The sequence below is a fragment of the Papio anubis genome, chromosome 4 (assembly GCF_008728515.1).
Source record: "Papio anubis isolate 15944 chromosome 4, Panubis1.0, whole genome shotgun sequence".
Lineage (NCBI taxonomy): Eukaryota > Metazoa > Chordata > Mammalia > Primates > Cercopithecidae > Papio > Papio anubis.
Window position 1 is genome coordinate 9,732,144 of NC_044979.1, and position 18,322 is coordinate 9,750,465.

Sequence of the window (18,322 nt, forward strand, 5' to 3'; positions counted from 1 at the left end):
TCACCGTGTTAGCCAGGATGGTCTCGATCTCCTGACCTCGTGATCCACCCGTCTCGGCCTCCCAAGGTGCTGAGATTACAGGCTTGAGCCACTGCGCCCGGCCTAATTTTTGTATTTTTAGTAGAGACGGGGTTTCGCCATGTTGGCCAGGCTGGTCTGGTCTCGAACTCCTGACCTCAAGTGATCCACCTCAGCCTCTCAAAGTGCTAGGATTACAGGCATGAGCCACCACGCCCAGCAACCTTTCAACTTTTAAGTGCAGATTTGATTACTAAAAATGGCCGAAATTCATGTAAAATAAAGTCTAGTGCTCATAAAGAAACATTCTAGTTCTTCCAAATTCAAAAATAAGGTATTAAAACCAAGTGCTGGCCGGGCGTGGACTCACGCCTATAATCGCAACATTTTGGGAGGCCGGGTGGGCGGATCACCAGGTCAGGAGATCGAGACCATCCTGGCTAACACAGTGAAACCCCGTCTCTACTAAAAATACTAAAAAAAAAAAGAAAAGAAAAAAAAATTGCCAGGCGCCTGTAGTCGCAGCTACTCCAGAGGCTGAGGCAGAAGAACGGCGCAAATCCAGAAGGCAGAGCTTGCAGTGAGCCAAGATCGCGCCACTGCACTCCAGCCTGGTCCACAGAGCAAGACTCCGTCTCAAGACAAAAAAACAAACAACAACAACAACAAAAGTATTATTGTTAAATCCAAGTTGGTAAGGATGTCACTAAAGTCCTTTTTTGCTCTTCACTAAACTGCTCTTATGAGGAGGTACTAGCCTCACCATTCTGGAAGTTAGTTAGGTCTACAGCATAGGCATGGGGTACCAGTCTCATCTGTGCTCACCTGGTCCTGCCAACTGTTTTTGAATCAGAGGCTCTGGACACAGCTCTGCAGTCTGAAGTGAATGCTGCTTTTCCCACTGACTCTAGAGCTCCTAACTATTGAGGTCAGAACTTTTTCAACCACCATTCCCATAGTTTTATATCCTTCTGAGTCCTGCCTCTAGAATCAAATTATGACTTCCCATTGTGGATTCAAAGGCCCTTTATTAATCTCCAATCCACAGCTCCCTGCTCCAATAAAGCAGGCTAAGTAGCCATTTCCAGTCCAATAATTCACTTTCTCTCTGATCTTCGATACCTTGTAGGCACATTAAAATCACTTGGGGGAACTCAAACACAAAACATCCAGGCCTCATCACACACCAATTAAATCATGCCATGGTGGGCCTTGGCATAAATATTTTTTTGAGCTCCCCAGGTTATTCTAAAGTTCAGCCAAAAACAAACTAGTGCAACAGAATCTTCCTCCTACTCCTCATCTCCTTGTCTCAGTCCCACAAGATCCATCTGGGCAAATAAACACCCTAAATGACTACTTTCTTAGCTAATAACATAAATATGATTGGTGTAATTATTCTTGCTTTTATCCTGCTCTTTACTCACTGAGGATGGCTTGTAGGTATCGTCTTATACAATTTTTTTAAATTATAAACTCAAGGCCAAGAACTGACCTGATGTACATAGATTGATGTACATCCTTAATTTTGAATCCTGCTTGTTTAGTCAACTCTTTCCAGTAACGTGCCTGCCTTCCTGATGTTCTAATTCTTCCTATACATACAAGTGGTTATCTTACAAAAGTTGCTGCTAGAGCTAAACACACTATACATGTAAAACTAATTTTTTCACATTAAATTTCTTCATCTCTGTCCATGCATACTTACACTTCTATTGCTCCCCAAATTGCAATCTTGGGCTAGCTTCTCATCATAGGCAAAGCAAATTGGAAACAAACAACTACTGCTTTTTTTTTTTTTTTTTTTTTTTTTTTTTGCTACAAGGTCTCACTCTGTCACCCAGGCTGGAGTGAAGTGGTGCAATCATGGTTCACTGCAGCCTCAACCTCCTGGGCTGAAAGGATTCTCCCACCTTAGCCTCCAAGTAGCTGAGATTACAGGAATGTGACACCACACCCAGCTTTTTAAAAATTTTTTGGTAGAGATGGGGGTCTCACTATGTTGCTCAGGCTAGTCTCAAACTCCTGGGCTCAAGTGATCCTCCTGCCTCGGCCTCCCAAAGTGGTGGGATAACATGAGTAAGCCATCACAACCGGCCTCTGCCCAGTCTTGAATGAAGAGAAGCATCAATATGACCCACGATATTGTTTTTTGTTTTTTTCTTTTGAGACAGAGTCTCACTCTGTCGCCCAGGCTGGAGTGCAGTGGCCGGATCTCAGCTCACTGCAAGCTCCGCCTCCCGGGTTCACGCATCCTCCTGCCTCAGCCTCCTGAGTAGCTGGGACTACAGGCGCCCGCCACCTCGCCCGGCTAGTTTTTTGTATTTTTTAGTAGAGACAGGGTTTCACCGTGTTAGCCAGGATGGTCTCGATCTCCTGACCTTGTGATCCACCCGTCTCGGCCTCCCAAAGTGCTGGGATTACAGGCTTGAGCCACCGCGCCCAGCCGATACTGTTTAACTGGTTAACAAAGGAATTCTCCTGCAACTACTATATCAACACTGGCTTCTTATGCCTGAAATATAGACTTCAAAGCACTTCAAAATCTTTCCTGCCAGGTGTGGTGGCTCATGCCTGTAATCCCACCACTTTGGGAGGCCGAGGAGGGCGGATCACCAGGGTCAGGAGTTCAAGACCAGCCTGACCAACATGGTGAAATCCCATCTCTACTAAAAATACAAAAATTAGCCAGGGGGTGGCGGGGCTGTGCGCGCCTGTAATCCCAGCTACTCAGGAGTCAGAGGCAGGAGAATCGCTTGAACCCCGGAGGCAGAGGTTGCAGTGAGCTGAGATCACACCACTGCACTCCAGCCTGGGCGACAGAACAAGACTCCATCTCAAAAAAAAAAAAAAACTTTCCTCATTTGATCTTCACAACACCTTTGTAAACTGGGTATTATCCTCACATTATGAATGAGAAAACTGAAAGCAAGGTTAAAACTCTGGTCTGCAACAGGCGGGTGGCTGAGCCTGTAATCCCAGCACTGGGGAGGCGGCCCGGGTGGATCACAAGGTCAGGGTCGAGACATCCTGGCTAACATGGGTGAAACCCCATCTCTAAAAATACAAAAACTAGCCCGAGAGGTGGCGAGCCTGTAATTGTAGCTACTTTCGGAGGCTAGGCAGGAAGAATGGCATGAACCAGGAGGTGGAGCTTGCAGTGAGCGAGATCGGCGCCCTGCACTCCAACCTGAAGCGACAAGCGAGATTCCGTCTCAAAAAAAAAAAAAAAAAAACTCTGGTCTCCTGACTTGCTTTCCAGGATCTTTTTCATGACAATAATCCTTATTCTTACAAAAACATTAAAAATGCTTTACGCGGGCTGGGCGTGGTGGCTCACTCCTGCAATCCCAGCACTTTGGGAGGCCGAGGCGGGCAGATAACCTGAGGTCAGGAATTCGAGACTAGCCTAGCCAACATGGTGAAACCCCATCTTTACTAAAAATAAAAAATTAGTCAGGTGTGGTGGCTCACGCCTGTAGTCCCAGCTACTTGGGAAGCTGAGGCAGGAGAATCTCTTGAACCCGGGAGGCGGAGGTAAGAGTGAGCCGAGATCACGCCACTGCACTCCAGTCTGGGCGACAGAGTGAGACTCCATCTCAAAAAAAAAAAGCTTTACACAATTGGGTGTGGTGGCTCTAATCCCAGTACTTTGGGAGGCCAAGGCAGGTGGATTATTTGAGGTCAGGAGATTGAAACCAGCCTGGCCAACATGGTGAAACCCCCATCTCTACTAAAAATACAAAAATTAGCTGGGCATGGTGGCAGGCACCTATTATCCCAGCGACTTGGGAGGCTGAGGCAGGAGAACTGCTTAAACCTGGGAGCCAGAGGTTGCAATGAGGTAACACTGGGCCACTGCACTCTAGCATAGGCAACTCCATCTCAAAAAAAAAAAAAAAGGTTTACACAAAGAGCTTTACATTACACAAAATTTATAGGGAAAAGTAATCACTGAATTACCCAGCACCCTAGCAAAAGAATTACTTTGTTTTCCTATGTTTTGAAAAAGTGAATTAAATGTATACTTTCTATTTAAAACAAAATTTTCTACTTTTGCTAGAACTTTTTCAGTTTGTGTAGCTTTGGAGTTATAATAATATGGATAGAATGAGACTCTTTAGTCTGTAAAAACACATACCTCTCCAAGATGTTTATACTGCTGTGCAGAACAATCACTCAAAAGGGCAGAATCTAGGAAGAAACCAGACAAGGAAAGAGGACCCAAAAGTAAAATCTTAAATTCTGTAATTTTAGAACTGAAGGGTCTTTTCCCCAACTCTGACAATCCTAATCCAGAAGAAAGGACTTTATATTACCATGTTGTTCTATTTTCACATTAGAGATAGGAAAATGAGATCTTTGTAAATTAGGTAGTTTGCCCCATACAAGTAGAGAATGTTAAGCAAGGACCATCATCCACTTTTTAACTCCTACTTCTGGTGACCTTCCTACTATACAATTATTCATTGAGCAACCATGTGCCTAAAAGCATGTGGCATCATGAGGAATACAAAATAATACATGGCCTCTGTTCTTGGGTAGCTTAGGTTTTAGACCAGTTCTAAGATTTTACAGTAAATACTGGTTTTGCTAATAAACATAAAGCCGCATAGCTCAATGAGGTTTTATCAAATATTTTATGTTTTTTTTTTTTTTTTTTTTTTTTTTTGAGATGGAGTTTCGCTCGTCACCCTGGCTGGTGTTCAGTGGCGCAACCTCGGCTCACTGCAACTTCCGCCTCCAGGGTTCAAGTGATTCTCCTGCCTCAGACTCCCGAGTAGCTGGGATTACAGGCACCCGCCACCACGCCTGGCTAATTGTATTTTTAGCAGAGATGGGGTTTTGCCAGGGTGGCTAGGCTGGTCTCAAACTCCTGACCTCAGGTGATCCGCCCGCCTTGGCCTCCCAAAGTGCTGGGATTACAGGCATGAGCCACCGTGCCTGGCCTTTATCAAGTGTTTTATTTGAAATGTAACCTGGCAATTTTTGAGAACACTGCAGGACACTGCTTTCGAGGCATCTCTGGGATATAATATCTGCCGCCTTTGACGGGAGGTTGGTCTTAAGGGTAAATTTTTTTTTTTTTTGAAGAGGCAATTTAACCAAGTTGAGCAAAATCATTGTGTATGTGTGTATACATATATGATTGTGCCAGTTACTCATTTAAAAAGAAACTAAAACAAGGCCAGAAGGGAGGAATAACATCCTAGAAAGTGACAAATGACTCCTGCAAGATACATAAACTGAACCTTCTAGATACATAAACAGAACCTTCCATATTGTTTTCTGCAAGAAACAATATGCTCTGGCCCGATAGTTCTGCAGAGCAGCCTCCGTTCTTGGCACCTTCACTTCAAATTCAGCCCGGCTTTATGATCCCCCATCTGGTTGGTCCTGTAAAATCTTTCCTGATGGCTGATACTGAACACCTCCTGTCAGGGTCCTGTGTTAAACACTACATAGGTTCCCTCCTCAGCCTTAACACCTCTGAGACACAGGTATTGTTATCCCTATCTTACAGATAAGGAAACTAAGGCTCAGGATGGTTAAATAACACATCAGTTATCTTACTTATGTCAGGACTTGAATCGAGGACTCCAGAGTCCCTGCTCATAACCATTAAGCTGTACTAACATACATGATGTATTGTTGTTAAGGCTCTGCACACTCCCTGCCCCCACCAATCTGATCTATCTTGTCTAGTCATGACAAGCAGTTCTCAGGTATTTCTTTAACTGAAGAGTTAAACTGCATGGTTTCTCTCAGGAGCACTTGATGGGCTAAGAGTTTCTCCTCCACACTTTCTGTTGGACACCTTATCCTTCCCACTGATCCATTTTACTTATCCACTTTTGAATCTTAAGCAAACACTCTTTGGAGCTGGCCTGCAGTTCTGATAGCAGACTGATGAAAGAAAAGAGTAACATCTTTTGCTTTTAAGAGTCTGAAACATTTTAAAACAAAGAACGGGCCAGACACAGTAATCCCAGCACTTTGGGAGGCCAAGGTGGGCGGATCATGAGGTCAGGAGTTCGAGACCAGCCCGACCAACATGGTGAAACTCCATCTCTACTAAAAATACAAAAATCAGCCAGGTGTGGTGGTGTGTGCCTGTAATCCCAGCTACTCAGGAGCTGAGGCAGGACAATCACTTGAACCCGGGAGGCAGAGGTTGCAGTGAGCTGAGATCACACCACTGCACTCCAGCCTGGGCGAGAGGGCCAGACTCCATCTCAAAAACAAAAACCAAAAACAAAGAACGGCCTCTGTGTATAAATCCTGTGAGAAATGACTGCTCCTTTGCTACAGATAAAGAACCGGAGCTAGGCCAGGCAAGGAGGCTCACACCTATAATCCCAGCTCTTTGGGAGGCCTTGGCAGGAGGATCACTTGAACCCAGGAGTTCAAGACCAGCCTGAGCAATATGGCAACACAGTGAGACTTCTCTGAAAAGAATTTTTCAGCAAAAACAAAAAACCAAGACTAAAGAGAACAGGCTTAGAAATATCAATAAGGCCCAAAGACAGAAAAAAAAAATGTATTTAGTGACATCAGAGGTCCTTGTCCATAAGAAAATTGTCTGGGAAAGATGCTTTTGCTCGTGGCTACTGAGCTGCCCTCAGGCAGCCACTGAGGATGCTTTTTGTAGTTTAAGAAGCTAAGACATGGGAAGAAGGGCGGGTGTCCTATCCCTCCTCAGAGAAAACCTGAGCAGAAATTTGGGATTTCCATTCCATTTGGAATGAGGTCCTTTCTCTCTCTCTTTTTTTAATCAACGAGGCTTTTGTGGACTGTTACTACCTAGTAAGTCACAGGGTCTGGTCCTGGTTGAGACAGGCATGAACATTTCTCAGATATGCTCAAGAGAAGCCCAGCAGAGCCCCACACCTTCCCCCCAGTAGGAACCTTGCACACTTTATTATTAATGAAAAGGGAAGTAGTTTCCAATACTAAATGGTCAGCAGAAAAGGAGCAGGGCCATCTTCTTTCACTTTCTAGACAATCAACCAACTTCCATTTATTTTCACAACTGTGGCTAAACCAGAGGTTCATCCAATGGTGACAATGAAAAACCTAGTAAGCAAAGAGTAAATCTGGTTATAGTTAACACCTGGATCCACTCTAAGGGAATGGTGCTTATGTGTAATAGTGACAACTTCTTGGTCCAAAAGGCTGACAGATGAAGAGCACGTTTCTGGGGTTTCCCCTTTCCTATCTTCTCTGGTCATGACAAGCAGTTCTCACGTATTTCTTTAACTGAAGAGTTAAATTTGCATGGTTTCTCTCAGGAGCACTTGATGGGCTAAGAGTTTCTCCCCCACACTTTCTGTTGGACACCTTATCCTTCCCACTGATCCATTTTACTTATCCACTTTTGAATCTTAAGCACTCTTTGGAGCTGGCCTGCAGTTCTAACTGATAGGGGACTGATGAAAGAAAAGAGTAACAGTTGAACTCTCTACTTTATTCCTGGGCTGAGGATTAGTATCACGCCTGCTTCCATCTCTCTGAGACGGCCTCACACATCCTCTTTCATTCCGTTTTAGGGCTCTTGCTTCATTTGTATTTGAGTTCCTTTCACAAGGGACTGTGGGATCTACCTGCAGCACTTCAATCCACAGGTCTCTTTCATTAATAAGCTGTGCTCTTGGCAAATCTTTGAGTAAAAAAGTATTTAAAGTGTTACCTAGTCCCACATCTCACCTACTGTAGGAGTCCCTCCTCCAGCATACCCTGGCAAATGCTTGAAATCCATTCAGAAAAGGAGCTCAGCACCTAGACAATACTTTGGCTCTTCTCCCTTTTCACTGGGGAAATCAAGGTGCAAACTAGAGCTAAATCTCACATTCAAGTTCATAGTGGGTTGCCAATGAAGCCAGAACCCTGGCTTAGGGATTCCCAGAACCCCTAAATCTTCCCATGGTATAGGTCCAGATTCTGGCTAGAAAGCTCTTAATCCCAATATGCTACGGTACTGCCCATCATGTCTTGTTCTGTTATTGGGCTTTTCCACTGTAAGTTATGACAGCAGGCACACATTTCTTGTGTCTCCCACGGTCCCTGGTATTGTGAATGTCAGAGAGCAGATGTTTTATAAATGTGATTATCCTACAGAGCAACATGTTCAGACACAGCCTTTCCAGAAGCCAAGTTAGCTGGGCTAACACCTTTTCCTAGTGTTGTTATGCATAACTAGAGAGAGTGAAGGTTGGGCTAGGTGATAAGCAAAAAATGGGTCCTTCCCTTATCACTTCATCAAGAAAATATCCTGACTAAACATTTCCAGACCTTGTTCTAGGCACCTCAGGAAGAAGCAGAGGAAACAAGAGTATAGGAATGAACATTTTCTGCCCAAGATGTAGGACTTCTGCATTCTGTCTTCTACCTCAGGCTTCCAAGTGGGAGTCAAACAACAAATCAAATAAATTTTAGTCAAGTTTCAGCAGGAATTTATCTGCTTTGATTTTGCTGTCTTATTTAGCTTTGCCTGGACAGAAGCCAAGGACAGAGACAGAATTTTGGCAGGAAAAGCAATGTATCACAAGATTTTTTTTTGAGTAACTTCTAGAGGCTCACTTTTTTTCCTTTCAACAGCCTCATTTTGCAGATGAAAATTTGAGATCCATAAAGGAAACAGAACTTAGGCCCAGCTGCAAAGCCACTTAGCAGCAGACTCGGATGCTCCCAGGTGATTAAATCACCCCAAGAAAAGAACGAATGGTAGTCAAAGCCCCTAAAAGCAATACAGGCAGGAACAAACTGTTGTTGTCTATGCATGGTGCTTAGTTCTCAGTGATCTAGGAAGTTCCTCAATCTGTCCACTGTCAATGGGATACAGCCAGATAGGGTGAACATACACTCTCTCTGATGACTCAAGAAAGCTGCATTACAACACTGTTATCATCTCACGACTGAGGATGAAGAGTTCACTTTCTGGAAGCTCCATGCTTCCAGAAAGTGCTGTGATCTTTGTTGTTGATGATTGTCAAGAATATCACACACCAGGAATGGAGAAGCCAACTTACTGGCTTGGAAAAGATAAGGAAGAATTGGATGTGAACGACTCTCAGAACATGGTGTAGGCACAAATTTTAGGCCGTTCTATCATTGTTAAGCCAGCTATTTCTCTGAGGTCTCTAGCTTTTAAAGCTGGGACTGAGAAAACTGTTGCCAATTTTTTAACCAGGACTTTGCCAAAGGTTTCTAGCACTTTAAATGGCAATAAGAGCCTGTTTCAAATCAAGCCAGTATAGTTAAGGAATGTTCTCCTTAATAATCTTTTAAAGTCAGATTTCATATTCAACCAATATTAAACAAAATGTACGTGAAGAATTAACCTAAGAAACCTAGGCAGGCAGTCTTGAGTTACCATGTTTCAGGGAAAGGTAGCCACAGAGGCTTGTGAACAGATCTTGGCTGGTTTTCAGACAGGAGGCAGCAACATCAACAGTGGCTTAAGCACTTTCTCCAACAACCATCTTAGCTATCAAGGAGCTAATAAAGGGCTTTATGGTTAAACATTCTCATGCCTCATGATGGGCTTCCAGTTTTGGAGACTCTTCCCATGTACCTGTCTCTACCTAGAGACATAATCTACTATCAACCTGCTGTTCTCTGAGAACAAGAGAACCAGAGGTTAAATCCTGCTTTCCAACCTCTCCACAATATTCTTGTAACTTCTGCTTTTGTTGTATCTTTGAAAAGATGGAGGTCCTGGGCCCCTTTCCAGGTCTTTCTGGGTTTCAAAATGTGGTATTCTTGTAAGTGTGTGAAATTCCAAACCACAACCATGTCTCTAGTCAAGTGTATAGGACCCCAAATTCAGTGATGTACCAGGTAATAATTACTGTGGGTGTTGGATGGGGCTCACAGACTTTCTCTTGGATTTTGTACCCTACTGTGAGCATATACAACCATGAAGCCACAGAGATTTGGATTTACAAAACTCCCCCTCCACTCCCTTCCCCATACCACTGGTTGGCCTCTAGACCTTCAGTGTTGACACTCAGGCCAGAAGTTTCAAGCCCAGTTATGAGGGGACCTGGTGGGTCGGGGGGCTGACCCGATGGGTCACTATCACCGCCACAGCCTCCATTGTGGCCCGAACGCAGGTGGTCCTTGAGTGTCTGCTTGTAGCGGAAGCTCCTGCCACAGTAGGAGCAGGGGTAGGGCCGCTCCCCGGTGTGGATGCGCTGGTGTTTCATGAGGTGGTGCTTGCGGATGAAGCTCTTGCCACAGTGAGGACAACTGAAGGGCCGCTCGCCCGTGTGCAGCCGCCGGTGGTTCAGCAGGTGCTCCTTGCGCATGAAGCTCTTACTGCAGTCAGTGCAGGGGTAAGGACGCTCACCTGTGTGGATCATCTGGTGACGGATAAGGGCCGAGTGGCCGTTGAAGTCAATGCCACACTGAGGGCAGGAGAAAGGGCGCTCTTGTGCATGACCCCGCTGGTGGAGCAGGAGGCTGATTTTCAAGCTGAAGCTCCTGCCGCACTGGGCACAGCGGAAGGGCCTTTCGCTTGCATGAGCTCTCCGGTGGCTGGTGAGTCGAGCTTGGTCAGCAAAGCGCTTGGGGCAATCAGGACAGGGGAAAGGACGCTCAGTGCTGTTATGGACCCGAAGATGGTAGGTAAGTCTTGATGGGTGAGTAAAAGTCCTGGCACAGTGTGGGCAGGTGGGGGGCGTCTCACTGGCATGGTCCTGGGAGGTGCTGCTGAGGTCCACCTGTGGAGTAAAGTGCTTAGGGCACTGGGCACAGGGTAAGGGGTGCTCAGTAGCGTGGCTACATTGGTGGGTCAGCAACATGTCTTGGCTGAGACTCTTGCCACAGTGGTGGCATGAGAACACCTGCTCGCCAACTGGAGGTGGGAGGGGATAGCTACCCAACTGAGTAAAAGTCACTTGTCCCTCAGAGGCTTCAGGCAGGTCAGTGGCTGGACGTCCAAAAGGTGTCATGGATGTAGACTGCTGGCTTTTGAAAGCCACATCTGAAAAAGCATCCTTTGCTGTTGCTGGTGGAGAAGAGAAAGGGACTGGAACTTCAGGGCACAATGAGGATCTAGCAAGGCCTTCAGCTTTGATGACAAGCTCTTCATCTGAAAGAAAAGACTCCAGAGTTATACCTATCAATAACTGTCTCACTAGCAACTCTCATGCATTCCTACCCAGCTCTAACAGATCACTCCAAGCTCTCAACTAGCTCAGATCAGAAACTCAGCAGAAGGTTGCAATAATAACCAAGACAACAGTGGTCTCTGTGACAAATCATCAGAGAAATGAAATGAAATTTTAAATTTATTTTATTTTATGATAGAATCACGTTCTGTCGCCCGTGATGGAGTGCAGTGGCGTGATCTTGGCTCACTGCAGCCTCCACCTCCTGGGTTCAAGCAATTCTCCTGCCTCAGTCTCCCAAGTAGCTGGGATTACAGGTATGCACTACTGTGCTCAGGTAATTTTTTTTTTTGAGACAGAGTCTTGCTCTGTCACCCAGGCTGGAGTGCAGTGGCGCAACCTCGGCTCACTGCAAGCTCCGCCTCCCAGGTTCACGCCATTCTCCTGCCTCAGCCTACTGAGTAGCTGGGACTACAGGCACCCGCCACCACGCCAAGCTAATTTTTTGTATTTTTAGTGGAGACAGGGTTTCACCGTGTTAGCCAGGATGGTCTCGATCTCCTGACCTCGTGATCTACCCGCCTCGGCCTCCCAAAGTGCTGGGATTATAGGCATGAGCCACCGTGTCCAGCCGTGCTCAGGTAATTTTTATATTTTTAGTAGAGATGGGGTTTTGACATGTTGACCAGCGGTCTTGAACTCCTGGAGTCAAGTGGTTCACCTGCCTCAGCCTCTCAAAGTGCTGGGATTACAGGCATGAGCCACCACACCCAGCCCTCATCAGAAAATTTAACATTGTACCTCTTCTATGCTATCTGTTAAGAAACAGAAAATCCTTGGCATCAATCTTCCCAATGTTACTTTCACCATATTTTACCTCTACTCAAGAACTTTCTCTATTGCCTGTTGTGACAAAGCCTAAAATCACATAATCATCTATTCCTATTTCTATCAGATCAACCCATCACTGTGGTCAGCTGTCTCTTTACGTCCCCTGAGAACAGAGTACACATTTCTGCTATGCATCTTTACTTATTCTGTCCTCCCTTTTGCAGAATGCTACCCCTCTCTCCCCATCTTCCCAAATTATACCCAACCATATCATACCAATCTTGTAAGGTACAATTGTGGCTTTATGCCCTTCCTTAGGTCTTATCTAAATACCTAAACGAAAACTGATGCATGTTCTCCTTTTTTTTTTTAGAGACAGGATCCCCCTATGTTACCCAGGCTGGTCTTGAACTCCTGAGTTCGAGTGATCCACCTACCTCAACTTCCTCCCAAAATGCTGGGCTTATAGGCATGAGTCACCAAGCCCAACCTGATGCATGTTCCTGAAACTTCTCATTCGTTTATGTAAGTCATCCACCCCACTCATCCTTGACACTTAACAGGCTTGCCTAGTACTGGTATGTATTTCCCTAGTATAAGTTTCTTCAAGAGCTAAAACTGTCTTATTTTTCATTTGTGTTTCCCAGTCTAAAAGAACACAGAGCACAGAAAATACTAAAAAAACAGACTGCATTAAGCTGTATAAATGACTGCGACCCTTCTGATCTTGAGATTCTCTTCTATAATACAAATGGCAAAAGTATCTTAGAAGGAGGGTACTTCTATTTCTTCTCCCATCATTGATTTTTCCTTTCACTGAGGGAGGGCCCTTACTTAACATTCCCATTTACGGCCGGGCGCGGTGGCTCAAGCCTGTAATCCCAGCACTTTGGGAGGCCGAGGCGGGTGGATCACGAGGTCAGGAGATCGAGACTATCCTGGCTAACATGGTGAAACCCCGTCTCTACTGAAAATACAAAAAACTAGCCGGGCGTGGTGGCGGGAGCCTGTAGTCTCAGCTACTTGGGAGGCTGAGGCGGGAGAATGGCGTGAACCCGGGAGGCGGAGCTTGCAGTGAGCCGAGATCAGGCCACTGCACTCCAGCCTGGGAGCACAGCGAGACTCCGTCTCAAAAAAAAAAAAAAAAAAAAAAACATTCCCATTTACACTTCTCCACCGCCATTTCTGTCTCCAGAGCTTGTCTCCCCACCCCACTCCCACTTTTTCTACCCTTTCTACATGATTTTCACGTGTTCTTCCGTCTTTCCCCATCCCCATAATTTTGGTTCGTCTGTATGCACTTATTTTTCTTGTTCTGACAATTCTCATTTGTCTTTGCACATAGGAGTATATTTTCTCACTTAAAATTTATTTTAGTGACTGTTTGGTTTCATTCGTAATGTTGAGCATGGCTTTGTTTCTTTCCCTCATTCTTTTCCTACACATTTGCCTCTACAAATTTCACCTGCTGTTTCTTCAGTCAGTCCTGGCACGAGCTAGATATGGACATGAACACCTCTTTAATTTCTTACTCACCAGCATAAGTGCTTTTGTAAACGTCACTTTCCTTGGACTCCGGTGGGGCCCCAACCTGAGGCTCTTCTTCTTGTTTAATCCAGGACAGAATATCTGATGTTGAAATACCAGGCTCTAATTTATGGGAGGGAAAAAAAAATGGCCTTCATGAACTTGAATAAGAAGGTGAGATAATCATGTTGGTTTGTCGAATACTGTATTTCGCTCAAATATTTTTCTTTTTTTTTTTTTTTGAGACAGAGTCTGGCTCTGTCGCCCAGGCTGGAGTGCAGTGGTGTAATCTCCTCTCACTGCAAGCTCTGCCTCCCAGGTTCATGCCATTCTCCTGCCTCCGCTTCCTGAGTAGCTGGGACTACAGGTGCCCACCACCACGCCCGGCTAAGTTTTTTTTCTTTTTTTTTTTTTAGTAGAGACGGGGTTTCACTGTGTTAGCCAGGATAGTCTCGATCTCCTGACCTCATGATCCACCCACTTTGGCCTCCCAAAGTGCTGGAATTACAGGCTTGAGCCACCGCGCTCGGCCCCAAAGATTTATTTCCAAATAACTATAACAATAACACATAACCAGCCTTTTAAAAAATGTATACAGGCTGGGTGTGGTAGCTCACACATATAATCCCAGAACTTTGGGAGGCCGAGGCAAGTGGATCATCTGAGGTCAAGAGTTCAAGACCAGCTGGCCAACATGGCAAAACTCTGTCTCTACTAAAAATACAAAAAATTAGTCAGGCGTGGTGACAGGCGCTGGTAATCCCAGCTACTCAGGAGGCTGAGACAGAAAAATCGCTTGAACCTAGGAGGCAGCGGTTGCAGTGAGCCAAGATCGCACCATTGCACTCCAGCCTGGGCAACAAGAGCAAAAAAACTCTATCTCAAAACAAACAAACAAACAAAAAAACCAAATCAATTTCCAGAATTACAAAGTTAGGTCAGTACAGACACAGAATCCAACTCCTTAGAAACACTCTTTTCAGATTCCCAATTCTGGGCTCTTTCTAAGAGATATGTTACCTTTGTCTATTAAATGATACAAGTCATTGCTTCCTAAATGCTGGGAGGGGGAAGAATATAGTATTGGCAAGTCCTTCAGGTCTTGGGGGTTCTTTCTGAAAGAAAAAGTGCACAGCCTATAGAGGCTTTGCACACAACATGCCTCATCTGATCAGTACCAAAACAGCCGTGCTAGCTATTACAACCTAGGCCTATATTGCCTTTTTTTTTTTTTTTTGGACTAAATGGACAAGCTGTCAAGCTGACAAGAGAGCTTGTCAAGCTCCAGAGAGTACCCTGAAGCTCTCTATGGTTATTTCTCAAACACAGCCTTGTGAGCAGAATATGGTTAAATTCACAGCAAATTAACAGAACTCACTACTTTACCCCAATGTCTTTTAAATCAGTTAGATGCCACTGAAAACTAAAGGTGTTCTCAAAGCAGAAATAAGAGGCTGGGATAAGACTACAGCCCAAAAGACCATCAGGTTATGGGGAGAGATTTGGAAAATAGATTTTAGCACATGCAACAGCTGCCTTCCAACCTAAAAGCAAAGCTGAAGTGTATTAAACATAGTCTAATCTTATCTTCGTTCTCTTCCAGATGTAATACACATACACACCTATAAGGGAAAAGGCAGAGGGGGAAAGACTGGATATAAGGAAGAAGATCGCTTAACTGATATCCAGAGGATTAACTTTCCATTCAAAACATCTAACTTTTGTTTGTTTGTTTCTGAGACAGGGTCTCACTCTGTCACCCAGGCTGGACTACAGCGGCGTAATCTCGGCTTACTGCAACCTCTGCCTCCCAGGGTCAAGCGATTATCCCACCTCAGTCTCCCTAGTAGCTGGGACCACAGCTAATTTTTTGTATTTTTGGTAAAGATGGGGTCTCACTCTGTTCCCCAGGCTGTTCTTGAACTCCTGAGCTCAGGTGACCCACCTGCCTCAACCTCCCAAAGTGCTGAGATTATAGGCATGACCCACCATGCCTAGCCAAAAAACCTGACTTTTAAAACACTTACCTGCTTGTTTTTAAAAATTTTGTGAATGGGCTGGGTACAGTGGCTCATGCCTGTAATCCCAGCACTTTGGGAGGCTGAGGTGGGCGGGTGATGAGGTCAGGAGTTCGAGACTACCCTGACCCAACATGGTAAAACCCCGTCTCTACTAAAAGTACAAAAATCAGCTGGCTGCGGTGGTGGGCGCCTATAATCCCAGCTACTTAGGAGGCTGAGGCAGGAGAATCGCTTGAACCCCAGAGGTGGAGGTTGCAGTGAGCTAAGATGGCATCACTGCACTCTAGCCTGGGCAACAGAGCGAGACTCCATCTTAAAAAAAAAAAAAAAAAAAAAATTCTGAATGATGAGTTAGTGCTCTAAAAACTACCAAATGTTTGGGAGGCCGAGACGGGCAGATCACGAGGTCAGGAGATCGAGACCATCCTGGCGAACATGGTGAAACCCCGCCTCTACTAAAAAATACAAAAAACTAGCCAGGCAAGGTGGCAGGTGCCTGTAGTCCCAGCTACTCGGGAGGCTGAGGCAGGAGAATGGTGTAAACCCAGGAGGCGGAGCTTGCAGTGAGCTGAGATCTGGCCACTGCACTCCAGCCTGGGCAACAGAGCAAGATTGCGTCTCAAATAAATACATAAATAAATAAATAAATAAATAAATAAATCTGGCCAGGCGTGGTGGCTCACGCCTGTAATCCCAGCACTTTGGGAGTCCAAGGTGGGCAGATCACAAGGTCAGGAGATTGAGACCACGGTGAAACCCTGTCTCTACTGAAAAAATACAAAAAATTAGCCGGGCGTGGTGGTGGGTGCCTGTATTCCCAGCAGATTGCGCCACTGCACTCCAGCCTGGGCGACAGTGAGACTCCATCTCTAACAACAACAACAAAAATATATATATACACACACACACACACACACACACACACACACACACACAAATTAGCTGGGTGTGGTGGTGCATGCCTGTAATCTGAGCTACTTGGGAGGCTGAGGCAGGAGAATCGCTTGAACCCAGGAGGCAGAGGTTGCAGTGAGTCAAGATCACGCCACTGCACTCCAGTCTTGGCGACAGAGCAAGACTCCGTCTCAAAAAAAAAAAAGAAAGAAAGAAAAAGAAAAAAATAACTGTATGGGACAGCAGGTGGGTTGTAAGAGAAGTTCATGTAACAGAGATGCCTGGAGGATGAACTGTGTGCTTCTATCCAACAAAGAAAAAAAAAAGTGTATGAGAATTTTCTGACAGCAAAGGTGAGGCATGAGAGAAACAATACAACCGGACTTTGGTTGGCAGTCTTTCCCACACAATATTAAGCAGCTGCCAACCAAAAAGTTAGGAAGAGTTCATGATAGCCAGCTTTCCAGACCTGAGAAAATCCATGTTGCCCAGGTGGATGTCATCAGTGTCTACCGATTCCATGCATCTTGGAGGGACCATGCAGACTCCTAGTCCCTTCAGCACTTATGAAGGGCCATGCTTACGTTTGCTCAAGCCACTTTAGTCCAGATGAGCATGACTGCCTCCTTCATCATGCAAGGACATGTTTATTTTACTAAACAGCTAGGTGTCAGTACTTCTGTCAGGGAATGCAACTAGTACCTGTTAGATGTGTAGTACTGATAAGTGAAGATACTGGACAAGGTGACCTCTAAGCTCCCTTTTATATTTAAATGCCTGATGACACATTCAAAATCTAGTTGCTTTAGCAATGAATGGCTCTAGAAGCCCCTAAGCCCTGCTTAGTTCTGAGCCACCATCTCTGACCAGGAAAGGGAGACGAGAAGTAGGAATCTCTTCACCCACTTACCTTCACTGGGGTCTGCGGGAATCTCACTTTCCTCTGGCCCTGCCTGGTCCTCTGTATTATGTTCCCCTTCTGGTTGAATCTGAGATAAGACATCAGGTTGATTTATAGCATAATCTAGGAGAGGAAAAAGGAAGAGAGGGTATGACAAAAAGATAAATGAGGAAGACAACTAACTGCCATCAAGGCTGAGCTGAAGCTTTGTGGTCACAGTCCCAGGCAATTTCTTTTAGACTTCATATCACTTCTTCCCATCTATCCACCTTCAACTGTGGATATCTATTCAGGAAAGCAGGCAGTGGAGATGTAATGTGTGGGGAAAGCACATGTGCTAGGTTAGCACTGCTTTCAGAGTGACAGTGTGCCTCAAGGGGGAGAAGTCAAGCTCCTTTCAAAGTGAAGGATACCCATGGAAACCACCAGCTGTCACACCCATAACCCTGAACTTCATTCTCTGCCCTAAAATTTGGTAAAAGGAGAGATTATGATTCCTATTTAGCAAGAATGAATTGGTCATCTTTTGGCTTGAAACCAGAATTCGAAGTGTGTGAAGACAGAGTGAGAATGAGGTCACTGGAGGAAAAGGGACTGTTTTGAGCCCTCTTGGAGCTGCTGTCACTTCATTCAAAAGGTGTCAACTCAGCCTCACCCATGGAGATGAGAGACTCATAGTTGCCTTTCATGATATTCTTGTAAAGTTCCTTTTGCCATTCTTCTAATTTTTCCCACTCTGGAGTGGAAAAGTAGATGGAGACATCATCAAATGCCACAGGCACCTAAAATTACAATCACATGGGTTAGTTCCTCCCATTATAATTCAGTCATTCAATAAATCTCTTTCCCCCAATTAGTTCCTTTTATTTTATTTTACATTTTCAAAGGGTGGTCAATAAATATTCTAAATATCTCTGAAACAGTTTCTTTTTTTTTTTTTTTTTGAGACGGAGTCTCGCTCTGTTGCCCAGGCTGGAATGCAGTGGCACAATCTCGGCTCACTGCAAGCTCCGCTC

General features: G+C 45.0%; 1 protein-coding gene across 1 annotated transcript in view; it reads right to left on the bottom strand.

Annotated features, from left to right (window-relative positions):
* Window positions 1-6,910: 6,910 nt before the first annotated feature.
* Window positions 6,911-18,322, bottom strand: part of ZNF398 (zinc finger protein 398) — a 31,725-nt gene continuing 20,313 nt past the window's right edge. The window contains exons 3-6 of the mRNA XM_003896818.3: window positions 17,962-18,088; window positions 17,316-17,429; window positions 13,500-13,613; window positions 6,911-11,113 (exon numbers count right to left, since the gene is read on the bottom strand). Of these exons, the coding sequence (XP_003896867.1) occupies window positions 9,960-11,113; window positions 13,500-13,613; window positions 17,316-17,429; window positions 17,962-18,088 (1,509 nt within the window). The 3' untranslated portion in view covers window positions 6,911-9,959. The remainder of the gene's footprint in view (window positions 11,114-13,499; window positions 13,614-17,315; window positions 17,430-17,961; window positions 18,089-18,322) is intronic.